At 39.0% G+C, this 26,494-nt stretch overlaps 2 protein-coding genes across 7 annotated transcripts in view; one reads left to right on the top strand and one right to left on the bottom strand.

Moving 5' to 3' along the window:
• Positions 1-903: 903 nt before the first annotated feature.
• On the top strand, positions 904-17,185 carry PLAAT1 (phospholipase A and acyltransferase 1). Of its 3 annotated transcripts, none has more exons than XM_037838207.1 (5): positions 904-1,178; positions 6,794-6,833; positions 7,313-7,451; positions 10,729-10,997; positions 16,089-17,185. In XM_037838207.1, the coding sequence occupies exons 3-5, from the start codon at positions 7,313-7,315 to the stop codon at positions 16,188-16,190; spliced, it is 510 nt and encodes a 169-aa protein (XP_037694135.1). In that variant the 5' UTR covers positions 904-1,178; positions 6,794-6,833; the 3' UTR covers positions 16,191-17,185. The 3 variants fall into 3 exon arrangements, with proteins under 3 accessions (XP_037694135.1, XP_037694118.1, XP_037694127.1); XM_037838199.1 differs by lacking the exon at positions 904-1,178 and adding an exon at positions 3,211-3,308; XM_037838190.1 differs by lacking the exon at positions 6,794-6,833.
• A 4,584-nt stretch (positions 17,186-21,769) lies between these two features.
• Positions 21,770-26,494, bottom strand: part of ATP13A5 (ATPase 13A5) — a 131,458-nt gene continuing 126,733 nt past the window's right edge. For 3 of the 4 annotated variants that reach the window (XM_037838149.1, XM_037838169.1, XM_037838159.1), the window contains 2 exons: positions 24,661-24,741; positions 21,770-22,928 (listed from right to left, as the gene is read on the bottom strand). In XM_037838149.1, coding sequence (XP_037694077.1) covers positions 22,671-22,928; positions 24,661-24,741 — 339 coding nt within the window. In that variant the 3' untranslated portion in view covers positions 21,770-22,670. The remainder of the gene's footprint in view (positions 22,929-24,660; positions 24,742-26,494) is intronic. The other variant, XM_037838178.1, reaches the window with a different exon arrangement.

The following is a 26,494-nucleotide window of genomic DNA, read 5'->3' as shown; positions in this document are numbered from 1 at the left end:
CCTGCCTGGTCTGAAAGAGTCTGTCAGGCCCGGCTCACATGCATTCAGTCCCACTGCACAAGAAAAGCTGCTCATCTATCTAGAGCCAGAGCCCTTTTCCCGGGCAGGGCAGGGCACAGGGGGTGGGGAGGGAAATGGGCGGGCTGAGAGAGTCTTGAATGAAGATCCTTCCTCACCTTCATCAGGAGCCAGGTAAATTTTCTGCTGGGGGAAACTAGTACCTGGAATTCTATGGGCTGGCGTTTATATGCCCTTCCTTTTTCCGTTCTCCGTTTTCCCCTCTCAAGTTGGATTATAGGCTGGCGGTGGTCACAGGGAGAGGTGCAAAGGGAGTGGGGCCCATGTGTGTCTTCAGAGTCTCTGGTCGCTGGATTAGGCTTATAAGCTCATAGTGTGTGTGTGTGTGTGTATGTATGTGTGTCTGTATTGGAAGTTTTTTTAAGGCCACTTTTCCTTCCCACTTTTGCTGAGTTGAAGACCCAAATGCCTCTCCAGGGCACAGGGACTAGACTCCCTTCTGTCTATAAGAATTTGTGTAGAGCTAGAAGGGGGGGTATTTCATGCGTGATGAGTATACATGAACATTTCTGGGCACAACAAGACGGTTTATTTTTATAACTGCAGCGCATAGCAGAGCCTCTGGTACCATGAAAATTTGTCACAGGAATGTAGAAGTGGCTGGGTGTAGGGTAATGGGTAAGGCATCTTGGTTGTGGCTATGGTTCGATCGTTGGATTATTTATGTTTGTGTAGGCGGGCGTGTGGAGGACAGGTGTTGTGTTCGTGTTCTCTGGCACGATGAGGGTGCGTGTCCATGTGTACGTGCGCGCGCCTGAGGGTGAACGCCCGGGATGGGCGTGTCTGCCTGGGCGGAGGGGCTCCTCCCAGCAGCGCGGGGCCGAATTTGGGCTTCCATTCCCGTCCCCGGGGTGAGAGGCCCAGAGGGCGGGAGCCGCGGGCTTGTGCTCCCGCGTCCCGTTCTCCGGGCCTTGCGCGTTGGCGCCGCTGCACGCGTGGCGCGCGCGGGGCTGACCTCGGTCCCTGCGCTGCGTCCTCTCAGGCTGCCTCCGCGAAGCGGGGCTGTCGTTGGCGCTGGAGGGAGGCACTGAGCCGCGGTTGGTTGCTGCGGCCTTGGCTTCTCCCGTGTGCGGATGGAGTCCTTCCGGGGCCGCGGGAAGGTCAGTAGCTGTGAAGCCAGGGAGACCCCAAGACACCGGAGGCTGCCGCCGGATGGGGAAAGACTACTGGGGCTTAAGAGTGAGGTGTGCTAGGGAGTGGAGGAAGGTACTGCTGGGTGCCCAGAGAAGCCTATTTTAACGAACTATCAAACAAGAAAAGTCCAAAGGACTATTATAGAGCATCTAATCTAACCCAAGCCCCTTTTTAAAATTTTTACTGTATTTTTTACACATGAGGGACTGAGGTCCACAGAGAGAGAGAATCTTGCCTCCCCAAGTCACACAGCTATTAAGTGGCAGAACTGTATTCTCAGACCAAGACTTTTAAAATCTATGGCCCTTACTGAAAGGAATATGAATATTAATAAAGTTTTAGTCTTAGAAAAAGGACATTCAGGATTACTGATATGGCTCGTGTCTGGAAAAATCGAGCTACTCAAATCTTCCCTGGGCCTGGTTTCTCTTCCTTCATTCATTAAACATTTGCTTAGCATTATTTGTGCCAGGCATTCTGCTAGAAACTCAAGTTATGGAGATAAACCAGCCCTCTGTACTGAAGAGAAAATTCCCCGGACACCGGTAGCTAATGCAGGTTTGGAAAATGGAATGGGGCTTAGATATAAAGCGCTATGGAAACTAGAAGTCATTTCCAACTGACTGGGAGAGGACATGGGTGAGGAGGTGATCGTCTGAGGTGGACGTTTGAAATGGAGTCATTTGGGTCATTTGGAAATGGTGGGTAGCACGTTCCAGGGAGAAGTTTCAATATTAACAAACAACTTAAAACTCTGTACTGGGGGGCAGGGGGGTGGAGTTTGGTGAGCTTAGAACATTGTGATGTATAAAGGGGGTAGGATGAGGAGCCTTGGAAGGATTCCAAGGAGAGAATGACAGTGCTGTGGCTGAGGATGATTCACTTGGTCTGTGAGTGGAACCCTCAGCTGTCGAGTGAGCTATTGGACCAAGGTTCCTTGCAGCCTTAAGGATCTCTGAATTAGCCAGTGTGGGAGCACAGGGCCTCACTGAAGGCATTTCATTGTAGCAAGATTTTGGATGAAAATGTAACTGGAGCAGGAAAACATCCAATTCAAATTGGGAGACTGTTGGACTAGGGGTACCATGCTGGGGGTAGTGGACAAAAATATGCATTTGGAATTCCTGTAACACAGGTGGCCTCGCAGAGGTGAGCAGCAGTTGATCAGCCTGTCCCTCTCCATGCAGGGAGCAGTAATTTCTTTTGATGCATCCTCTGGGACCAACGTTGGGCTATAAACATGGCAGCTTGTTTTGGCAGTTGAAAGGGAAAATGTCTTTACAAAGTTTACATACTTATCTTCATGCCACTGTCTATTATAAGCTGGTCAAACAATTCTGTGCAGGTGAACTATTAAAATGAAATCTTAAAAGGACACACATACTGCATTAGAAGATTTTATAAATGTGTCTTTAATCGTTTCTGTGTTATTTCATATTTATGAAGCACTGAAATATACTTGTGCCTGAATAAAACTGGTAGATGTGGTCCATGCGAGTCACATTATCCTGGCAGACAGGCTATAGTCATCTGCCTTAGGTCTGAGTCTGAGTACTTTAAAGACGCTCCCAGCACACCTTGACACATCCCCTGGAGGAGAGGAGCAGAGGTTCCCTGGCAAGGATCCACTTACCATTACTTACTTGTTCTCCAAATGAATGATTAAAAACTCCCTGTGTTGTTATATGAAATGTATAGGCAGTGTGCTTTCAGAGCATCTTCTAATGTTGAGGTGAGAAGAGGGAAAGATGAAATGTTGTTTAGTAACAGTTCCTTTGGTTAATGATGTTAATCAGTGGTTTAAAGAAGGAACATGGGGCTTAAAGCCAGATGACAGATCTGGATTTGTATTCTAGTTCTGTCACTTACTACTTGTGTGACTTTAGGTCTGACACTTAACTCTTCTGCTAAATGAGTTAAAATGGTGATCAGCTCACAGTTGTTAACAAGTCACACAGTGAATACAAAAGGCTGTGGAAAATCTCAGTGAGAGAGGCAGTATAGTGTAGACGGGGAGTAGTAAGGAACCTGACGTTGAAGGCAGGCTTATCTGAGTTCTGGTGTGGGCTCTGCCCTTTCCATCTGTGTGACCTTGGGTAAGTGCCTCATCATTAAAATGGGACAATAATTATATCTACTTTATGTCATTGATATGAGGACTACATGTAACAGTTCCTGGGACATAGAGTGAGAGAACATTCGAGTTGAAAGAGACTTCAGAAGGCCTCCCTCTTATGGGAATTCTGTTTTTATCAACCTTGACTGTTTAAACATTCCAAGTGACAGATTGCCATGTCCACAATGCACCCCATTCTGTGGTTGGGTTGCCTTCCATGAAAGAATGTTTTTCTTCATATATACAAACACCTTCACTGTAACTTCCACATACTGATCCTCATCTCTTGTCCTGTAAAAAAAGCATTGGCTTACGTTTTTAAAAAAATTATTAAATTTGTAATTTTGAGATGATCATAGATTCACATGTAGTTGTAAGAAATAATATAGAGAGATCCTTTGTAACTTTACCCAGTTTTCTCCAGTGGTGACATCTTGCAGAATTTCTGTGGGGTGAGTGCCCAGAAGTGTAATTGCTGAGTGGTATGGTAGTTGCAAATTTATTTTTTAAAGAAATTGCCAAACTGTTTACATTCCCACCAGCAAAGTATGAGTGATCCAGTTGCTCTACATCCTTTCTAGCATTTGTTGTTGTCACTGTTTTTCCACTATAGCCATTCTGATAGGTTTGTAGTGATATCTCATTCTGGTTTTAATTTTCATTTCCCTAATGGCTAATGATGTTGGACATCTTTTCATGTGTTTACCTGCCACCTGTATATTTCTTTTTTGGTGAAATGATTCTTCATGTCTTTTGCCCATGTTGAAATTGGATTGTTTGCTTTTTTACTGTTGAGTTTTGAGAATCCTTTACATGTTCTAGATATTAGTTGTTTTTCTCAGATACGTGGTTTGAAAATATTTTTTCTCATGCTATAGCTTTTCTTTTCATCCTTTTAACAGGATCTTTTGCAGTGCGGAGTTTTTATTTTGAGGAAGTCCAGTTTATGAATTTTTTCTTTTATGGATGGTTCTTTTGGTGTCAAGTCGAAGAACACTTTGCCTAGCCCTAGAGCTTGAAGATTTTTCTGTTTTTTCCTAAAAGTTTTATAGTTTTATATTTTATTTTTAAGTCCATGATCCATTTTGAATTAATTTTTGTATAAAGTGTGACATGTTGAGGTTCCTGTTTTTTCTTTTGCCTATGGATGTCTGATTCCTCCAGCACTGTTTGTTGAAATCTTTTGTAAGATAGCACATGAACTTGGGAAAGTCAAATTACCTGCCTGCTTCTGGTCCCTCTATCTTAAAAATGAAGAGGTTGGACTCGGATTAGATGGGTGTTACTCGGGCTACATTTCTAGAAGCTTTGGGGTCCCAGGGAGCTTCAGAAACAGCAGAGATGGGGACACAGAGCAGGTGGAGCTCTCATGCCCCTCTCTGACTTCATCCAGAGTAGTGCTGCTTTTTATGTTTTAAATTTTGTGGTCCATCTGATTTTTGGTTCACTCTGAGACCAGCTACTAAAAACAAGTTTGGAGACCATGGGACTAGATATCCAAAGCAGCTTTTAGCAGTAAATTGCTGTGATTCTGAATATTCAGTGTAGACCTCACTATTCCCCTTACATATTAGCCTTCAGACTCCTTCCTTACTCTTTCCTTGTTATCCTGTCATTTCTCTTTATAGCTATGATAAGCTTTTCATAAATTTCATGTCAATGAACTTACACTTCATAAATCAGTTTATGAACTAAAAGTAAGAAATTCAAAATATATTACATATGTAAAAATTTTGCAGTGGGATCATCCATCCCACAGAATTATAGTGACTATAGGAGAGAATAAGGAACCAAAACCATATGTTGGCTATGAACCAGTATCTCAACCCTTATCTTCATAAAAAGCCACCTCCTCTTACCATCCACCTCTCTAGCTCTTGCCAGTTCAGAAAGCACTTGCCAACAGCTTTTTGCCACTTCACAAAGGGTTACTTGCAGCAGCTTTTTGATATAAATAAGTCAGTGCTATATTCTTATGCCCATCTTACAGATGAGGAAACCAAGACTCAGACAGTTTGAGCAGCTTCACGCAAGGTCACGAAACTAGCAAGTGGAAGACCTGAGACAAGCTCACATCTTTAACCCTAATCTAGTTATTTTTTCCCTCTATATTTTATAGCATAAAGGTTTCAGTGGTTATTTTTCCAAAAGCTAGCATTTTCCACTTGAGCTTTACATCTGGAAAATGGGATAACATATTTAACACAAGTATTGTTTTATTTTTAATTAAATGGAGTTAATTGAGAAAAAATTGTTAAACTACTAAGTGCCCTATGTTCAAATAGTGATTATTATAAGCTTGGCTGGGTCTCAGAATTCTAGTGGGCAGTTGTGTGTGCTTGCTGATTCGTATTCATTGGAAATGTGTTTGTTTTTAACATAGTATATTATCCATTTTTCCTTTTGTACCCATGTGGCCAAATTGTGAACTGCCGTATTAATAAGATTCAAACATATTTGAGAGGGTGGTTAGACTTAATGGTTTCCATAAAGTTGTTTTAATAGTTATTTTTCAACAGATGGACAGCTTACACTTGGCCATGTCTCTGTGAGAGTGTGTGATTGAAGTTTTCAACAGATGGCATACAAATAGTTGGGAAAAACACCCTTCCAATATTAATTGTTGTAAAAAAGACCTTCAGAGTGGCAGAAAATGATAGTTTGTATTCCCAAGTCCTTAGCCTGTACTATTATAATTATAATTTAGATAATTTGGAAGTTTCCATTTCTGGCACCTGGATTTATTTTGTAAATGAGTATACATATCTGCATTAGTGTGGGAGATGAAGAGCACTCTGTTGTCAATTAGAGATTCAACATGGATATAGAAATAAATATCCCCTTGATTGTTAATGGCAGACATAAATAGCTTCCTCTTGCTGAGTCATTCTACTTCTATGCCATACATAGAAAATGTTACATTCCATAAAAATCAACTATCAGAGATGTATGTATTCTTTCTGAAAGGTACTGATTTAAAAAAACATACTCTTCCATGTCCACCAAACTGAAAATGTTGAGACAATTCATCAATATGATGAACTCCCCAAACTTCCAAGTTGTCCCACTTCTATTCTTGACCACCTTGCACTGTTTCTGGAACCAGTAAATGAGGAATCAGACAGCAAGTAGGACAGTAGGGCACTGGTGGGAAACTGTGGGGACATTTGTGATGTAACAATGAACAAGGGCATTTATTTACTCATGGTTAGTGGGTATAGCCCAGAGTTCCTAGACAAGCTGCAATGTACAGCACAGTTCTGAACAAGTAAACAATGTCCTTTAGCCTACATTATGCCTGAATGTTTGGCTAGACATTCATCTGAGACTGGAACCTATCTCTTTCAGTAAAATGACAGAGTATGCTTTGCAGTAGTGCTTTTTTTTGCAGTTCTAATATCCACAGAATATTAGTCTCCATCCATATCTCTGCTCTTTGATTTTACTATGCTGCTGAATGGAAAGCTTCTGATCTTCCACTCCTGAATCCTGACTTTCGTGCTGAGTAAGTGCAAGCATACAGACACTTCATTATGTGTTTTAGTGTAGTTTTGGACTGAGCATTTGCATAGAAAAACATGTTCTTTTTATAAATTTAATTTCCTTTTATTTCTCCTTGTTGTTACAAATAGGGCATCATCTTAATATTTGTGAAATTTTGTATATACGCAGTTTATATTATCAGTGAATTTCTGGGTCTAAGGCAAAAATTGTAAAATGCTTGTTGTAATAAAGGGGTGCTGGGATTGATCAGAGAATATAGCGATAACAAATTCTTTCTCACTTTTCACTTGTGCACATGTAATCCAAAATTGGAATCATTCACAGAAAAGGTGGTATAAGTCTAAGTTATTAATAAGATTATTAATAAGTTATTAATAAACCCCAATAAATTCTGTAGCTCCCTGTTTCTGTGAAAGTCTTAAACCAGTTCTGTTTTGGCAAGTTGTATCAGTTAGATCCTCTTTGTGTCTGTCATTACAGATGGCGTTTAATGGTTGCTTTACTTTGGACTACCCTGGCAACCACCAGCCAGGAGACTTGATTGAAGTGTTCCGTTCTGGCTACCAGCACTGGGCGCTGTATTTAGGTGATGGTTATGTTGTCAACATAGCACCTCTAGGTAAGGTTTGTTTCCAGAGTTTACTGGGAGCCTTTTAGTTTCCTTGTTGTAAGAAGAACTTGTGAACAAAATCATAAACAAAAAAGCCAAGCAAAGCAGAACTACAATGTAGAAAGTAGCTAATCCAACTGATCTAGGTTTAGTGAAAGGCATTCTAAACCTAAAATAGTATTAAAGAAATTACAAAGGCTAATTAACATTACAAATTTAAACCTCTGGATTAAAAAAAATTGTAATTAAAAAGTACATAGCCATCTGGGAAAATATTGCCATAAACAGGACAGTGGTCAGTATCTTTATATATCACATAAATAGATGTGGCGCTTACATTCTAATAGGAAGAGATAGACCATGAACTAAGTAAATAAATGTTAGAATGGAGATAATGTGAGATAGGGTAAAATAAATCAGAAGCAGGATGGGTGGTGCAGGGGTGGAGGAGGGGAGTGCTGTGGTTTTAAATAAGGTGATCAGGAGAATTTTATAAGAAAGTAGCATTTGACAGAAAACTTGTAAGTAATGAGAAACACACTATTTATGGAAAGAGTGTTCTAGGCTCAGGGAACAGTAAACACCTAAAGCCCAACAAACAAATGGGTAAAGAATTGTGAATGGTTTGTAGAAGAAGAAAAGCAAATAGTAATAAACATTTTCAAAAATTTCAATCCTCTAGTCATCTAGGAATTGTAAAATAAAGCAATGACAGATTTTATACCTATCACATTCACAAAGATTCAAAAAGTAAAACACAAGTATACTATTGATGGAGATATAAATTTTTGAAATCGTTCTCAAAAACAGTTTAACAGTATGCTTTAAGAGTCTAAAAAGAGTTTTATGCTCTAACCCTATAATTGTACTTCTAGGAATCTATTCTTGGGAAATATTTAGAGATGTGGACAAAGATTTTTGTTTATGGGTATTTACTTCTATTTCATTTATAATGGTTTAAAAAAGTGAACAATGGCTTAATGTTCAATAAGGGAATGCTTAAACAAATTATGATTTAGGCACAGACTGTTAGGTATCTATATTTATCAAGACCCTATACTTGGCAATAATAGAATTCAAACTAGAAATATCTTAAGGAAAAAGGCAAATTCAATGCTTACCTGAGGGAAACTGCCAAAAGGTTGCTGGCTTTGGGGATGCCTGGATCTAGGGGTTTGAACACTCTCAAGGCTCTCTGTCTCCCAGCTGCATTTATTTCTGTGTGTTGTCTCAGGCTGTGAGACAACACACAGCGTTGATAGCCTTAAGCAGCCTGAGCTCTCATTTTTATAGCCTTGTAACCCAACAAGAGAGCTATTCCCTGCTTGTTGCAGTTAGAGAAATCATGGAGAATGACTCTTTTTGGCCCAATGTGGGTCCCTTTCCTGTTGTTGGACTATCACTGTGCCCAGGAGGATGGGATACAGTGATTGGCCCACATTGGGATGATGTGCTGGATAGACAAAAACAATAGCTATTACGACAGCCATTAAAAATAATATTTCTGAAAGTGCTTATTGGCATGGGAAATGGGCTTGATATAATATTTGTTGGAAAATTCCAGATTAAAAATTGCAATATATAATATATCTGGTTCACTATATATATATATATTAGTAGCTATATGTTGGTGGAGAGGTAATGGGTGATTTCTTTTTTCATGTTTATGCTTTTTATATTCTACATGTTTAAAAACTGAGCACAAATTTATTTATTAGAAAAAAATGTTTATAATTAACAAATAACCTGGGGTCTTTTCTCCTCAAGATGCTTTTAAAGAAAAGTGATTATAGGAACTTCTGAGAATTTTTAATGGAGTGGATTTGCCAACATTTTGAGATACTTGCCTCTGGTTCTGGAATATTGCAAATGAAAAGGGCAAATAAGTGATATTTACGATTCAGAGGTGTTAGTTTCTGCAAAGTCTAGTGATTAACAGTATACATATAAACTGTATTATCTCTGCAGTTTTCACATCTGGGAAATAATATGACATTTTGGTGCTGTTTCCTTATTTTCATATGTCTTATACTTCATATTAATGTGGTTCAGGCACTGAACTTCAATCCTGTAGACCGAAATGCTAATCCTGCTTCTACTGTTAACTACTTGTGTGATGTTTTGCAAGGCAATTTTCCTCTCCAAGCTTCAATTTCTTTATCTGCAAATTGCTGATTGGGCTAGTAAAAAAAAAAAGGAAGAAAAAAAGAAGAAAGTTTAGTAATTCTAAATAGGATATGTTATGCTCTAAGATCTTCTAATACATGAGATGTGAGCTGGAAATGCTGCTCCAATGAGGAGGAGTTTTAGAGGATATAAAAAAGAGGAGTGGAAAAGAAAGTTTGCTTTTAGTCATTACTAAAAAGGAAAGTTCTAAACACGGGTTACGCAGAGACTCTTATTCACTTAAGCATGGCCAGGCATGGACACTTGGAGAGGAACCAGGGCTTGCCATTCGAACTGCCCACTGAGGAATTAACTATCCAGCCTCAGGTAATGACAGTGGCAAGCCAGGGCCCAGGGCTCCCTGTCAGTGTAGGTAAATATTAACCAATAGAGTCAACCTAAGATGGAGTGGTTAGGCATGGGACATTGAAATAGGTGGATAGGGCATACCATGCGGCCATGACTGGTGGACAGTCTAGGTTAGGTTCAAGGTCAGAATTTAGTTTCTTGGCCAAAGGAACTGGCAAGAGAAAATCAGGGCCCCAGCCTGACCACAGCTGACCCCTCACAGGACTGGAATACTCTGCAGGTTTCAAAACAGGAAACGGGGACCCAAGTTGAAAGAGCAAGTGTAAAAGGTGGAGGTGGGGATGAGGAATACAGTTGAAACACTAAGAAGAGCCTACTAATCATAGTGCATGACTACTAAACCCCACAACACTAGTTCAGAAGTGTTCAGATACTGAAAAAGGAGATTGCTTTATTGAAAAAGTGGGTAATAAGCTTATCTGCTCTATGTTAGAAGCATAAACCAAGATCTCTAATGATAATACCAATTGATAGTCAACTTATTCCCCAGTAAATAAGTTGACCCTATTTGTTCTATGGGGAGGTCATAAAATTTTAAAAAGTTTTCTTATATTTACACTCATGCAGTGTTGAATAAGTGTTATTGATACATTACAGAATGATGCTCAAGGGTGGTAAGATTAAGTGACTTCTTGTTTGATAAGTTGCCAGCAGAGCTGAGTTTAGACATCCCAGGACTTCCAACATCTTTAGATGACACTGGAGTTCCTGGGCCATCACTGTATGTTGCTAATCAGAATTCTCTTCATAGAGGATGGCATCCCTGCATCGTTTACAAGTGCCAAGTCTATATTCAGCAGAAAGGCTCTGGTGAAGATGCAGCTCCTGAAGGATGTTGTGGGAAATGACACCTATAGAATAAACAATAAATACGATGATGCATACCCCCCTCTCCCTGTGGAAGAAGTCATACAACGGTCAGAGCTTGTTATTGGACAGGAGGTGGCGTATGACATACTTGTCAACAATTGTGAACATTTTGTGACTTTGCTTCGCTATGGAGAAGGAATTTCAGAGCAGGTGAGCTTTCTTTTGGAGATATTAGAAGCTTCTTACACTGGGAACACAATAACTAATGATTATGACAGGAGTTCCCAGGCCTCCAGCCAAATGAATAGAACAAGAAAATACAATGATACTGAAGGATGGAGAAAGGAATTGAGTTGTTCAAGGTGATGCAGCAAGTTAATGACCAAACAGAGACTAGAATGTGACTTGCATGAATTTTGGTCTAGAAGGGACATTAAATAGAATCAAGACCGTATGTTTCTTTTTGTCAGTCTTATTGCCATTCGTCCTTCATTGTTTTTTTCCCATTACCATACCATAAAGCATTCTCAAATCAGTACCCTCATATACTGAAAGAATATGCTGAAAATAATTTTTTTGAGTAGGTATTCATTTGCCAAAAACATAGATGGCAAGATTCTTTACATGTAGATGTATGTATAGGATAAACATAGATGGTCTGAGATTCTTTTCCATTAGCTGACCGAGGTTGACTGATGACTTATCATGGCAGGTTTATAAATGATTTCTGTCCTTGCTCTGCTAGTTCCAAGGAGATGTTATGCTTTTAAGTAGATTCCTTGGTTAAGTGAGCTTCTGGATAAGATTTTTTAAATGATTCAATTAACTTTATCTTTAAGGTAGCCTGCAATTTTGTCAGTCACTACTACTATTTTTTAGTATGGCAGATTCCTAGCTAAAAGAGTAATTGATTCAATTGCCCTTCCCCACCTAGGGTCTCACCAATCCAAATTCATCATTTATGTTTTAACCCAAAGACTTATTGCCATGTTTTAAGAGACTGAATATGTAAAATTATTATCAAGAGGAAGTTTTCTTTACCCAAAATTGAAAATATCAAAAATAATTTAACAGATTTTAAATTCTGGGTAGTTCTTGCCTTTACAAACTGAAAAAAGGAGACTTTGAAATTTCAAAGAATGATACCATCATATTTTAATACCTAAGATTTACACACGATTTCCAGTATTTCAGAATGATGAATCAGGTATATAAATTTCTATTCTAAGGAGTGGTGTTAATAATTCTTCTCATGAAAGCTTGGAAAAATGGGTGATGGAACGTAATGAAAAGATACATTTTTTTTTAATTAGGAAATAATTTAATTGGAAATTCATTTTTATTAGGAAATATATTAACATACTGAATGTTCTCTTCACATATAACAATAAATTGCTTTTGAGCTGGAATTGAATGTGGCACATAGGGCACACACAAACACAAATTCCTGCTCACCTTTGCACTGAAACCTAGTGACTAGTGGTCGCTAGTAGCTAGGAAATAGGTTCCCCTTTTCTTTTTTGTTAATGATAAAGACATTCACTGTACTCAATAAGCATTGTGTTAAAATGTGGCTAGATAAAAAGGGATCAGAACCGTCTTCTGTTTTGACTCTAACTTGCAATCCATCATCTTTTCACCATTGATACCCAGAATCAAGACCCAGGAAAAATTATTTCTCAATAAATAGTAGAAATTATCTTCAACAGTTCTGCTGAAGAGGATGCCTTATGAACTTATCCAAGCATTGAAGTTATACAGACCTGGCCTAGAATTCTGTCTTTACCACTTTCAGCTGAGTGATCTTAGGCGTGTTGTTTAATTCCCTAAATCAGTTTCCTAATCTATAAGATGAGATTTTTTTTAAAGATAATATGAGATGTTTGATACCACTTAGCAAAGCTTTTACATATCTATCCCAATGAATAGCATGCTAAGATGGGCATTATTTTTAATTTATAGATCTTTGTTGACACACTTCAAAAAAATCTTTTGTTGAACTAGCAGAAACATCAGCACTTGGATTACTATTTTTATTACTATCTATAATTAATAGTACTACTGCTCATAATAACTAGTGTTGGATTAGTTTTTTAGGTCCCACTAAGTCTTAGGGGCCTTGAGCTTAGAACTAAGTTTTCTTGGGTGAATGACTATATATTGCTCCAGCTTAAAAAATTGTAAATTTGTAAATGCATAAGAAAGATTAGAAGAGTGGAAAGAACACTGGATGACTTTCTTCCTCTTTGTGCCTTTCTTTTTTTTCAAAATTTCTTAAAACAATATTTGTTACTGTTGAGGTTCTTAAAGTGTCTCTGTTTGTGAAAGATGGTCGTGCCCCTGAGTAGGCCTGGACATGTCGTCCCACAATCACACCCTGGCTGTGCTTCAGTGCATATCTGTGCAGACTTAGTCACTCAGGGCAGAGGCACTTTTAATAAACCCTGTAGTCATCTTGACAGTTACAGACACATCCACTCCAGATTTGGCTAACATTTCATTAGGCATGCACAGAGCCTCTGAATGAGGCCTTTATTATGGCCTATTGGGAAGCCTTGTAAAGGATGAAGTGTGCAGAGTTGGATTTGGTGATCTTAGAATCCTAGGTAAGCTGTGAAGTAAAGGCTCACATTCATGCTGGTACCCCAAGAACATTCGGGGGTATTACAGTCTCGCAGGTCAGATCCCACAACCTTTAACTCCAAGGGATTGTCCAGTTGCATGGGATTTTGTCATCTAGGATGGAAATAAATAGCATTTTGGGATTTGGGAAACTTAAGCAGTGCTGGAAGTAGCATTATTATAATAGTATTTGGCCTTAAGTTACCTCAGGGGATTTGGGTTTGACTTCAAGTCATCTGCCCCTCTCCTCTGCGGTCGCAGTTGACTCGTCTGGGGGAGGGTGGCGGCCGGTTGCTAAATCCTAGGCTCTCAGGATTGCTCCGAGGGTACCGGCGGCGGGGGCTCTTTCCCGGAGGCGAGGGCGAGGCAGGGGACTTGGCCAGGTCCCCGGCGGGGGGCGTGCAAAGTATGGAGGGCGGCGAGAAAGGAACAGGCGGGACACGGTTCTTTTAGGGTGAAGAAACCAAGAGAGAGAGCTTTATTAGGGGAGAGTACAAGTTTATATCGGGCTGTTTAGAGGGCGGGGTAGCTGTAGGGGTTAAAGGCTTGGATTGGTTCTGAGAGGGCGCGGAGGTTGATTGAAAAGGGGCGAGAGTTGCTCCGGTAACGGTGTCTGGCAACAATGTATGCGCACTGGTGGTAATGGGAGTTGGACTGGCAACGGGGAGTGTCCGGGCAAGATAAGGGGGTGGGGAAAAGGCGGTTCCCTCCGGCAAGCCTCCCCTAACACTGGTATTTTGGGAGAGGAAATGGGGCCTGCCTCCGGCCTCACTTTCCCAGGCCCGGGGGGCTGTAGAGGGCGCTGTCGCCCGTGCCCACTACCCTCCCCAGGGGTGGATCCGGTCCCCCAGCCCAGGCCCGCCAAGTTGAAGCACGTAATCAGTGTCCCGCACTCCTCGCCTATTCTTGGGCTTCTAGTGGCTGAAGGATACCACCAAGTCAGGCCTACATCTATCTTGGGTCACCCTATCCACAGGATCCTGCCATTTTCTCAGGGCTGTACCTGCTGCCATTTTGACACCTCTGTTTAGAGACACCAACTGCACCTTCATAATTTTTCACTGCGTGCTGCATTTCCCTTTATCAGACCTTCTTGGGATCTCAGCAGCTGTCTGGAATTGTGCTAGGGTTGGGCATGATTTTTAATTCCTGATCCCTGTCTGATTATTGATTCTGCTCCCTTGGGATTTTATATCTTATACCTTCCTGCCAGTTTTATTTCCCCACATGCTATAAGGTTAGCTCTGTGCTGCAGTGAATTCTGGCTCTCTCACAGAAGATAATTTAGATAGCCACTAATTTAAAATTGCAAACAACAAAAATATAAAGTAAATGAATAAGCAAATAAATATAATTTAAATTATAAACCACAGTAAGATTTGTCATGGAAAAAAACACTGTTTGCTAGTGCCATTCTCCCTGGCAGCAGGGGTGGGGACAGAGGCAGAAAGTCACAGTGACAGGCCTCGTCCCTGTAGACTGCAGGATGACATTAAGGAGTGAATACATGCTGCAAGCCAACTCCTACCATTTTGCCTCTCTCCTGGCTGTGGTCCTTACTGCCTATTCCCAAGAGACTAGTGACAGGGAGGTCACACTGTGTTGCAGTAATGTGTGGGTGGCACGCACAGTAGTTGAAGCCTATGGGTCAGATAGAGGGCATGCTCAAATGTGACCTGGGTCAGGCCTTCTGGCTCTTGTGTTGGTCCTCAGAGTCATTCGGGAAAAATGTTTGCTTTATTTGAAAGCCTGATTCTTAAATCCCAGAGAACAAATGCTGTTTTTAGAATACCTGATGATTCTAAAGTGTCTGAATGCGACCTTTGGGTCATACAATTGCCCTCAAACCATGTGGATGGAAGGCAATATTAGATGTGTGCCATGGAAGTCATGACTATTCATTAAATCCCTCATCATGATGATGATTAATGTCCTTAAAGCTATAAATGTCTGAACCCCTCTACAGACATTGAGCTTATTTCAGTTTGTCTACATGAAAAATTAACTTTGACACTGTAGCGAAATTCAGTATTGACTTCTCTTGAAGTTTGTTTATCAGTATAGAACTTATATTATCAAATAAGGACCCATAAGTATTTAGCGCTGATTACATCCCTGAGTTACTTTACTGGTAGACCTTTAGTTAGACCCCCCCCCCCCCAAAAAAACAAGATATAAACCTAGTATAGACCCAACCAAAACAAAGTTTGTGTTTAGGGGTTGGAATTGGGTAGGCGGAGAACACATAGTTCCGAAGACCCAACCTATCCCTAGACATCCTGGTGGTATGTATGACCTTGGGCAAATCACTTATAACTTCCCTAAAGCCAAGTTTTGCAAAACAGGAGTAATGTTACATCTCTTACAGCTGTACTATGATAATTAATTGGAACTGTAAGCATAATGAGTTTATAAACTATTGGGTGCTATATAATATAAGAGTTATAAGCTAAAATATAAAAATATAAGGTTATATGCATCCATCTATATATTTGGCCTAATTATAACATTTATAAACTTATTTCTTCATCTTCATTCATATCAAATTTTAATTTTGCATTGAGCTTTAAATTTTACATTGTACATTAAAGCGGTTCTTTGGTTTAAGAAACAAACCCAATGGGCATTGAGATATGCCTTTAGAATAAGATCTATTTTTTGTTTCTTGTTTTCTTAAAGGCCAACCGAGCAATAAGTACCATTGGGTTTGTGACAGCTGCTGCTGGTGCTTTCTCATTCCTGGGCTTGTTTCCAAGAAGGCAACAAGGAAAATACTATTAACAATTTACTGAAGAGACATTGGGACCGAAGAATTTTGCAAAGAGGAAAAAAAGAAAACCCTGGAATGAATATTTTCAGTGGGTCATTATTGCTCCAAATTCCAATGATAGATTGTAGGCTCTTTAATAAATTGCTTACTAATATTATTTCATCATTGAGCCAAGGAAATTTTTCTTCCTCCTAGCATAGATTTGCTGTGGCAGCTTGAACAAGAAGCAGTAGACTTTTGAATGAGCCAGTAGAGAATCTTAACAAAATCACATCAAATTTTATCTTCTACTGTATTTCTTTCCTTTTCCCTAAAGGTTGCTATTTTGTATTTGTCAAATTATTCAAATAATTTGAAGAATTATTTGTATATGATTTTGAAAGAAAGGTTAAGTGCCCCATATTGTTAGGGCTGACATGTAAATTCATGTTCTTTGCTGGTCAGAAAAGAACCTGGACAATTCAGTGTTTGATTAGGCAGTTTGAAGGACTCTGATAAGCCATTTGTGGATGAGCTCCCACCTTCCTGCACCTGTGTGGAGGGAGGTGGGGTGGGAGGAGGGGCTCTTTGCTCCAGTGTTTCAGACCCAGTGTGATTTCCCTGGAAGCTACTCATTTGTCAAGTGTATGTGGCCAGCGATAGTAGGCTGTTATTTCTAAAGAATTACATTGTTCCTTTTGGATTTTGAATTGTTTCAAGGGTTTCACCTTTTAATACTGACAGCAGATTGTTAAATGTATTCCATATTTAGAAAACAGTATTCCACGTTACTTTTTTCAGGCCTTAAAGGGTTGTGATTTTATTCTTGCATTTTACTGATTATGTTTTGAATTAAACAACTTTTTAATACATGTCCAATGTAATTCTTATTAGCAGCAGGGAGGTTAGGTTGGTTGCATGTCTCTATACTCTAGGATTGTGTCAGACATTATAGCATAACCCCACAAACCACAGTACCAGCCAATGACATCCTTCTTTGCCATCACCAAAACCATGGCATCAAATAAAGGGAACATTCAAATAAATATTGGGGTGGGTGGGTGGGGTACAACGAGGGAACTAGGAAAATGGTAGATAAATAACTAACCAGAAGACTCAGTGGAAGTTCTGGACGTATTACACTGATTTAGATTTTACCCCAGGACCAGAAATGTTTTACAGTCTAATTGCAGGGTTAAGAATAAGAGAGTGGAAGTCTATCATGTCTTCCTTCCAGGGCCAGTGGAGACCCTGTTTTTCTTCCCTCCTTTTCTTCTGACGGATCTTGTCCCTTATGGCACCAACTCTGTCTCCAGAGAACCCCCAACACTCTCTCTTCCTCCACTGGTTTGCTGGGGAGATGCATCTCCTGTGAGGTACCAAGATTCAAAATTACCCTTTCATTTTTACTTTAAATTGTTTCCTGTTCCTTTTATTCCCTGCTTCCAAGAAGTTGTCAAAAAGTGAGTAGTTTTCTAGTATTTTTAAAATAAAGTGAGACCATCAGCAGCTTAATGTGTTACCATTTGCAGGATGTGCTTACCTTCAAAAAAGGATACCTGCAAAGGGCAAGTCTAGTTCAAGGCAGGGTACTCGAGTGTAGTGGAATTCCAACACAGTGGCCAGTGTGAGACGGAGCAAAATTGGGCACAAAGAGGACTTTCCAAGGATCTGCAAGTCAAACCTTTCTAGAGAATTCTGAATGTCTCCATTCCAGAAGACAGTCCTAGCTAAGCTGGATAATCTCACAAATGCACATTTAAATTAAATTCATGGATTCATTTTTCACAGAGGTAGTCCTCCGGGCTACAGTAGTTTTCACCCTCCCAAAGTTAGTCATCACCTTTCCCATAAAAATGGCCCTCTTGACGATGGTAGCTTAAGACTGATTCCAGTTTGGCAGCTGTTCCAAGAGGTTAACATTTGATATGTGGTCATGTCATTGTGCTTTTATTGAACACCTTTGCCTAGACTATTAAACCTTTCTCTGAGGATATTTTTAGCAAAGTCAAGTATAGGGTTTAACTTTATCATATTTCAAGAAAAAGATGTGCAAAATAAAGGTCATCATCCACCAGATACCTAATAGATTGTTAGAAAAACTGGGGATAAAAGCTGTAAATTTATTGAATCAAGATTTTAAAAATCTTTTAATACTGTCTAAATGTCATCATGTATCAATTGAATCTTATTCTAAAAGTCAAATTACTAAATACAGCTATGTCAGCTCAAGGAACCAGAGCTACCATATTTTTTTTAGGTTGACATGCATATCTTAATCATAAGCTAAAAAATTCTTTTTTAATCTTTTTTGTCAGTAGCCATTGAATTAGACAAATTTTGAAAATTATCACTTCCCAAAGAGCTGTGAAGCCTAGAAAAGGTTAAAAAGCAAACAAATTTAAATATAGACTGCTTTATAGAGATTTGCATTTATGCTGCTGGTTTGTATAACAAAGTATGTAATAAAATTTATAGCAGCAAATTGCAGCATATGGTTTGTTGAAAACATTTGTCAATCCTAAAGCTTTCAGAATTGTAAACTCAAGCCTTTCTTATATTGAAATCTACATATCACACAGTATAGGCATACCTTGCTTTATTGCATTTCACAGATATTCCATTTTTTACAAATTGAGGGTTGTGGCGATCTCACATTGAACAACTCGAGCAGCGCAATTTTTCCAACAACCTGTGCTCACTTCGTGTCTCTGTGTCACATTTTGTTAATTCCTGCAATATTTCAAACATTTTCATTTTTATTGTATCTGTTATGGTGATCTGTGATCAGTGATCTTTGATGTTACTATTATAATTGTTTTGAGGCACCACGAACTGCAACCATATAAAACAGTACATTAAATTGATAAATGTGGTATGTGTTCTGACTGCACCACTGACAAGCTGTTCCCTCATCTCTCTCCTCTCTCCTTGGGCCTCCCTATTCCCTGAGACACAACAATATTAAAATTAGATGAATTAATAATCCTACAATGGCCTCTAAGTGTTTAAGTAAAAGGAAGAGTTGCATGTGTCTCACTTTAAATCGAAAACTGCATATTGAGAGCTGACATGGGTCAAAAGCTAGGTCTTTTGCACCAAATAGTCAAGTTGTGAATGCAAAGGAAAAGTTCATGAAGGAAATTAAAAGTGCTACTCCAGAGAACACGAATGCTAAGAAAATGAAACAGGCTTATTGCTGATAGAAAGTTTTAATTGTCTGGATAGAAGATCAAACCAGCCACAGCATTCCCTTAAGCCAGAGCAAGGCCCTTAAGTGTCTTCAATTTTATGAAGGTCAAGTGAGGTGAGGAAGCTGAAGAAGAAAAGTTTGAAGGAAAGAGATTTAAGGAAAGAAAGCCATCTCTGTAACAACGTGAAGCAGCAGGTGCTGATGCAGAAGCTGCAGCAAGTTATCCAGAAGGTCTAGCTGAGATAATTGACGAAGGCAGCTACACTAATCAAGAAATTTTCAATGTGGATAAAACAGCTCATATTGCAAGAAGATGCCATCTAGGATTTTCAAGGTTAGAGAGAAGTCAATATCTGGCTTCAAAGCTTCAAAGGACAAGCTAACTTTCTTGTTAGTGGTTAATGCAGCTGGTGACTTTAAACTGAAGCTAATACTTAGTTAGCATTAGAACGATCCTAGGGCCCTTAAGAATGATGCTAAATCTACTCTGCCTGTGCTCTGTAAATGGAACAACAAACCCTGGCTGAAGTACATCTGTTTGCAGCATGGTTTACTGAATATTTTAAGCCCACTGTTGAGACCTACTGCTTAGAAAAAAAAGATTCCTTTCAAAATATTACTGCTCATTGACAATGCACCTGGTCCCCCAAGAGCGCTGATGAAGATGTGCAACGAGATTAATGTTTTCATGCCTGTTAATATAACATCCATTCTGCATGCTATGGATCAAGGAGTCATTTTGACTTCCCAGTCTTATTATTTAAGATACATATTTTGTAAGGTTTCAGCCATAGATTGTGATTCCTCTGATGGATTTGGGCAAAGAAAATTGAAAACCTGGAAAGTTTTCACCATTCTAGACATCATCAAGGACATTCATGATTTATGGGAGGTCAAAATATCAACATGAACAAGAGTTTGGAAGTTGATTCCGACCCTCATGGGAAACTCTGAGGGGTTCAAGACTTCAGTGGAGAAAGTAACTGCAGATGTGGTAGAATTAGCAAGAGAACTAGAATTAAAAGTGGAGCCTGAAGATGTGACTGAATTGATGCAATCTCATGGTAAAACTTGAACAAATGTGTGGCTTCTTATGGATGAGCAAGGAAAGTGATTTCTTGAGATAGAATCTACTTCTGGTAAAGATGCTGTGAACATTGTTGAAATGACAACAAAGGATTTGGAATATTACATAAACTTAATGGATAAAGCAGCAGCAGGGTTTGAGAGGATTGACTCTAATTTTAAAAGAAATTCTGTGGGTAAAATGCTATCAAATAGCACCACATGCTACAGAGAAATCTTTCATCAAAGGAAGAGCCAACTGATGTGGCAGACTTCATTGTTGTATTATTTTAAGAAATTGCCACAGCCACCCCAACATTTAGCAACCACCATCTTGATCAGTCAGCAGCCATCAACAGCAAGGCCAGACCCTCCACCAGCAAAAACATTGTGGCTTGCTGAAGGCTCAGATGATGGTTAGCATTTTTAGCAATAAAGTATTTTTTAATTAAGGTATATTACTGTTTTTAAGACATTATACTGTGCACACTTAATAAACTATACTGTAGTATTATAAGGCCACAAACCAGAGAAGCCATAAATTCCTAGGTAACACCAAAAAAAAAAAAAATTTTTCACCCCTCTGTAAGTACATCGTAAAACACATGTGCACATTCTGAAGCAAAAGCTATCTGTACGAAACTGCTCCTGTTACATATCACTAACTTCAAAGAGACATAAGAGACATGTTTACAATCTTGCAAATCCTGACTTGGTTCTGTGCCTGCTTTGTTCTTCCCCTGTATAACCTTCTGTAACTCCTGGGTGGTGTGGAGTGCTAATCTGAATGTCCTGCAGCTACCCAGGACCAGTTTCCTGGTCTGTAAGCACCCTAATAAACTGCTACTATTTTTTGTTATATGGAGTAGCCTGCTTTGTTTTTCAGTCTTAAGTGCCCATTGAACTTTGATGGATCCTATTCTGTAGATTCATGGTCAGACAAGTGTAAACATAACTTGTAAACATGTGCTGGGAAACCCCAAAATTTGTGTGATCCCTTTTATTGCAATATTTGCTTTATTGCAGTGGTCTGAAATCAAACCTGAAATATCTTTGAGGTATGCATGTATTAGGCACATAAATTGGTACTCATGGAATGAGACTGACTAATAAATTAGCAAAACTAGATTTATTATTATAAGCAAATCCTAGTAGGTAATTTATTCATTAGGAATAAATGTCCTTGGTTAAGTTCTTGATGAGGTTGATAAAGATTAAAGGTAATAGTGTACAAAATAAATTTGTAAAGAATGTACCCTTTCTCGTCTGTATTTTGCATTTCATTAGAAAATGTAGAAAATGAAAAGATGAAATAGAACTTGTTTACTAAGCTGAGAATTGTCATGCTGTAGATACAATCATTATGGGTCCCTTCCCATATGGGATTATTTTTTTAAGAAGCAATTCTGAGTTCTGACCAACTTAGAGAGTTATAGATTGAAGTTTCCTTATGTCAGTAATAAAGAGTAAATAAAGGTACTATTCTTTAAGTGAAGGATAAGTTTTAACAGTTTATTCCTTTATCTTTGTGATCTGCTCTAGACCTAGCTCACTGGCCCCAAATAATATACTTTGGGAGATGCCCAACTTTGGTGGAGTTTGATTCATGCCAAGATTATAGGCAATTTACAAAAGCCTACCTTATTTTCCACTCCCACAATTCTGGCTTACTAGAGTCAGGGTTGAATTTTATGACATTAGTATCAATTCTTGTTTCTCTACTAGAATCATACAAAAGAAATGAAAAAGATCTTTGTGACTTTTGGAAAAGATGTATACAAAAATGTTCTTCATAAGTGGACATGTAAGTAATCTTGTGACAATTTATTGGGAAGAGTTTTTTCCCTCCATTTCTTTTAGTTCTGTAGATGAAAATAAAAATATATTCATGAAATTTTCAAAGGCCAAAGTCTCCCTCAGTCTTCCTTTTTTCTATTGATGTTCATAACACTAATTTCACTACCTTAAAAGACTGTGAAATCTAAACAGAATAATGTTATGCAATGTGAATAACATTTATTAGAAAAAATGATAATCCATGAGAAGCATTTTTCCTCAGTGGTAGCGGATACAGCCAAAATAAGTAAAGTTAATGTCCTGTATATTCAAGTCTTAATCATATAGAAACATGCTTTGTAACCTAGGCTGGAGAGAAAAAAGATGAAGTTAGATTATCATTTCCTCTCCACTCTGTTTTAGTTTCTTAGAAGAGAAAAAGGATGATGCTGTTAAGCATGTATGACAACAATTATGATTAAAGTCTAGTCCAGAAATGTTCTGTAGTTTGGCCTCTCAGTTCGAGTTTTCCTCTTGGAATCTGTTCAGAGCTTTCATAGCCTTGGTTGATGTAGAATCCGTTTTTGCCATCACCTGAATAATCTGTCCTATTTCTGGGAGGCCAGGTGGAGTCTTCTGCCAGCTTTCTTTGCCAGCTCTTATATTGACTTTTAGAGTAGAATCCAGATTTTTTCTTGATCAACAACCAGAGCTCTCGATTTTGAAGGATGGCATCCTAGAAAATCACGTAGGAAAAAACAATCAAACCGTCAACCACTTCTCCCAGCAACCAGTTTACTTATATCTACACCGCACTTCCCCAGCCCTTCCTCTAAGACGTGCTTATTGCTGCTGCTTCTGCAGCACCTGCTCCACCCTGCAGGCTCCAGGAAGTCCAGCAGCTCCCCTGCTCTTTCCTTTGAGAAATGAGAGGGCTTTGTGTTCCCAGAAACCTGCTGAAAGCTAATAGCATTTCATTTCCACACTTCCTAGTTGAATCCTGGCTAGTGATTCACTTAAAATTATTTTACTGCCAGACTGAAATGATAACAATAATGTACTCAAAATTTAGAAAAGGGGAAAAATTCATTATTAGTTTTGCTTCCTGCCACATGCCACACACAAGGTGCCAAATAAACATTTGTTGAATGAATAGTTGAACCCTGGAAAACAAACAGTTTTTATTGTCCTTTTTTAGGTCCTCTTTTTTTTCCTTATTGTGCACACACAATTTTTATGCATTTATAATAGGATTGGTAAAATTTTTTATTCTGCTTTTGTTTATACTAGACATTGTCATACATAATTTTTAATGTTGCTATGTTTTTCTTAATAATCAGTGCTTGATAGCATTTCTTCAAATTGCTGTACAACCATTTATTTAAACAAACAGCATCTCAATTATTGGACAGTTGAGGCTAATATTTTGCCAGTATAGGTAACACGATGATGAATATCTTTATACATCAAGGTGTTTTCTTCTTGTTTTGTGTTACATTTTTAGATATAGCCTTAAAAATGGAATTCCTAAGTTAAAGGGTAAGAAAAATGTTATGCTCATTGTTATATATTGCAAAATTGGTTTCTGCAGGGTTTATATTGATTTTCACTGGACAAATCACTTGTACAATTTTTTGAGGCCTGCTTATCAACATAGTGCCCTTTTAAGATTCAGTATAATAAAGTTGCTTAAGAGCTAAGATAATCCTGGTTAAGTCTAAAAAATAAAAATCTTTCCCTAAAGGATTCTTCTCAGAGTGAGAAACTGGATTAAAAAAAAAAAAATAACCCACCATAATTCTCAGTTGTAGTATCTCAAAACATTAAGAAAGTTTTATATATGTTTTTAAAATTTTGGGTTGATTCCTTTCCCCCAAGGAGCTTGCATTCATGAATTTTTAAAAATTCTTACAATAACTCCTCCTTAAAACAGTAGCACTCAAACCTTTCATTGAGTGGGTAAAGTTAGTGAGTGACACTGAGTAGAAGAGAAATGCTATAGGGGAAGATATTCAAAGGTAGGGATTGACTAGAATGAGCAACGGTTTCCCGTCCCCTTAGTTAGGAAAGCTCTCAGGATCATGGCTCTTCTGCGAAGCTTTATTTTAAAAGGTCTCCTTGAATTTTAGAGTTGGACAGTCACCTTGTCCAGTCTCTATTAGATTACGGGGAATGTTAAAAAAGTACAATTCCACACCTCCACATAAACCAATGTTAGAGCTAATTCGATGCTTTGCTTTCTGGGCTGAAGATACTGGGAGCCTTTCTATGCAGGCTTCAAGGAACTTGAAATCATTCTCCAAGGAATTTGCCCCAAAGAGAATATGTGCATTATTTATAAATCCTTAACAACTGTCATTTCTAGGGATCAAAGTGGTTGCTCTAAAAATGAATATCTGTTGAGAATGAGACCCTTTTTGGTTTATCCCTTGAGAAAAATAGTAAGAGCCATTCAGAAATGAGTTCACCTCTACAAAGTAGGCCACACAGAATTGGATAAGAGCTGCCACCAAAATCAAAACCCTCCATGATGTGATGGTTGGGATGAACTGTAGAAAAAGAAACACCACCATTATGCTTTGCATAGCTTATGCCTAACACATATTAATGATCTTATTTAATATTTATAGTAACTCTCTGAGCTTGGAGGGCAGGCATTATTTTCTCCACCTTTCAGATGAGAAAACTGAAGGTCAGTGCCTTGCCCAAGCACCCAAAGACTAAATAAATGGCAGAGCCAGAATTCAAACGAGGACTGACTGCCACTCGGCCTGTGCTCCCTCCGCTGCCGGACATCGTCTATAGAGTAAACGTTGGTCGCGGAGGTAAGACAGAGGACACTTTGCAGCCTGTGTGTCTCTCATAATTTTTTTTTTTTTTCTTTTCAAAGGGGAGAGAGTATAAGATTAAATCACTCATGTAATAATATTATTACTTCTAATTCCCCCAAAGCAAATTCTACTGAGACTTCTATTTTTTTTTTTAGTAAAATTGACAGCAGGGTGAGACAGGGTAGCAGAGGTGCAAGTTTACTTTTATTTAAACTGGGTGCAAAATTTCTGAACGTTCCCAGTCCTAACTCTAATGACTTGATGAAAGTCAAACCCACCAAGCCAGCATCTACTTTTAAAGATTGAAGGGTGTACATTGACCTCCCAATGGATGTATTTAATTATTAAATTATGTAAGTATTTAATTAGATGTGAGGACCAGAAACTCCCATGGCTGCATCCACAGCAAAAGAGCAGTTACACAGACCCCTTCTGGACCCTCCCTCAGGGTAGAATTCTGATGACTTGTGTGTGAGACTGAGCTTCCTTGAGGACTGAAAAATCACAGACCCTCTATAGTGTTGAAATGCTCACCTTTGATACTCATCCCTAATATGGGATATTTCAAAGTAATATTTTATTTGCCATTTTTTCCCTCAAGTGGAGACAGCCTTTATCAGAGTTGTGAAATACAGTGACCTGGGTGGCAGGATTACCTGGCCAAGGCTGTAAGATATGGCCATGGTCCAGGTCACAGTGCAGAACCTGAGCCTTTCCCTCATCGGCCACACCCTGATCCAGGAGGGCGCTTCTTCATCCCTTAGTTTGGATGGCACTTGTCACACCAATCTGTCATTATTTGCTGATACTATTGCCTTCCCCACTGGCTTCTGAACTCCTTGAGAGCAGTGACCGTGTCTTACTTGTCTTTGCAACCCTAGTGCCAAGTACACCCTGGAGCTTCATAATGTTTGATAAATGAATGAAGGGTTTAGGTTTTCATTTCCTAACTGCTGTTTTCTCCACAGCTGCTCTGCTCTCACAGATAGCTTCCCTGCCATCATCCAATTAATCTGTCTTAACTGCCCTGCTGAAAAACATGCTAGAATATCTTCAGTGACTCCCTGTTGCTCTTGGCATAAAGTCCAAACTCCACTGGCTGCCTTCATCCATCCATCCCTTCCTTCATGTTTCGTTCTTGTTTCTCACACTCCACTGCACACTGCCTCCATTTTTGCCAATCTTCTAGGTGTGAAATAAGCTTTGCATTTGTTTTTTATATCTGCCAACCTACACTTTTTTGCATTTCCAAATCAAGAGACTCAGTCTTCTCTGCTTGTGTGTAGGTGGTTCTCCTTGTTAGGAATACTCCTACCTCCTGCTGAGCCAAATCTGGCCTATCCTTTGATCCCAAACTAAGTTGCCATCTCCTTCATAAAGCCTCTCATGACAGCTGCTGGCCATAGTGAGAGCTCTTCCTTCCCATTTCTCTCTCTCCGTACACTTTCTTTCAAGCATGAATGAATGGCTT

Source organism: Choloepus didactylus, chromosome 1 (assembly GCF_015220235.1).
Source record: "Choloepus didactylus isolate mChoDid1 chromosome 1, mChoDid1.pri, whole genome shotgun sequence".
Classification (NCBI taxonomy): domain Eukaryota; kingdom Metazoa; phylum Chordata; class Mammalia; order Pilosa; family Megalonychidae; genus Choloepus; species Choloepus didactylus.
The sequence above is the reverse complement of the archived record's forward strand: the minus strand, read 5'-3'. Positions and strand labels throughout refer to the sequence as shown.

Coding starts and splice junctions, on each gene's coding strand:
- PLAAT1 (XM_037838190.1), top strand. CDS start 1,152: ATGGAGTCCTTCCGGGGCCGCGGGAAG. Junction 1,179..7,312: donor CCTTCCGGGGCCGCGGGAAG/GTCAGTAGCTGT, acceptor CTGTCATTACAG/ATGGCGTTTAATGGTTGCTT. Junction 7,452..10,728: donor TGTCAACATAGCACCTCTAG/GTAAGGTTTGTT, acceptor TTCTCTTCATAG/AGGATGGCATCCCTGCATCG.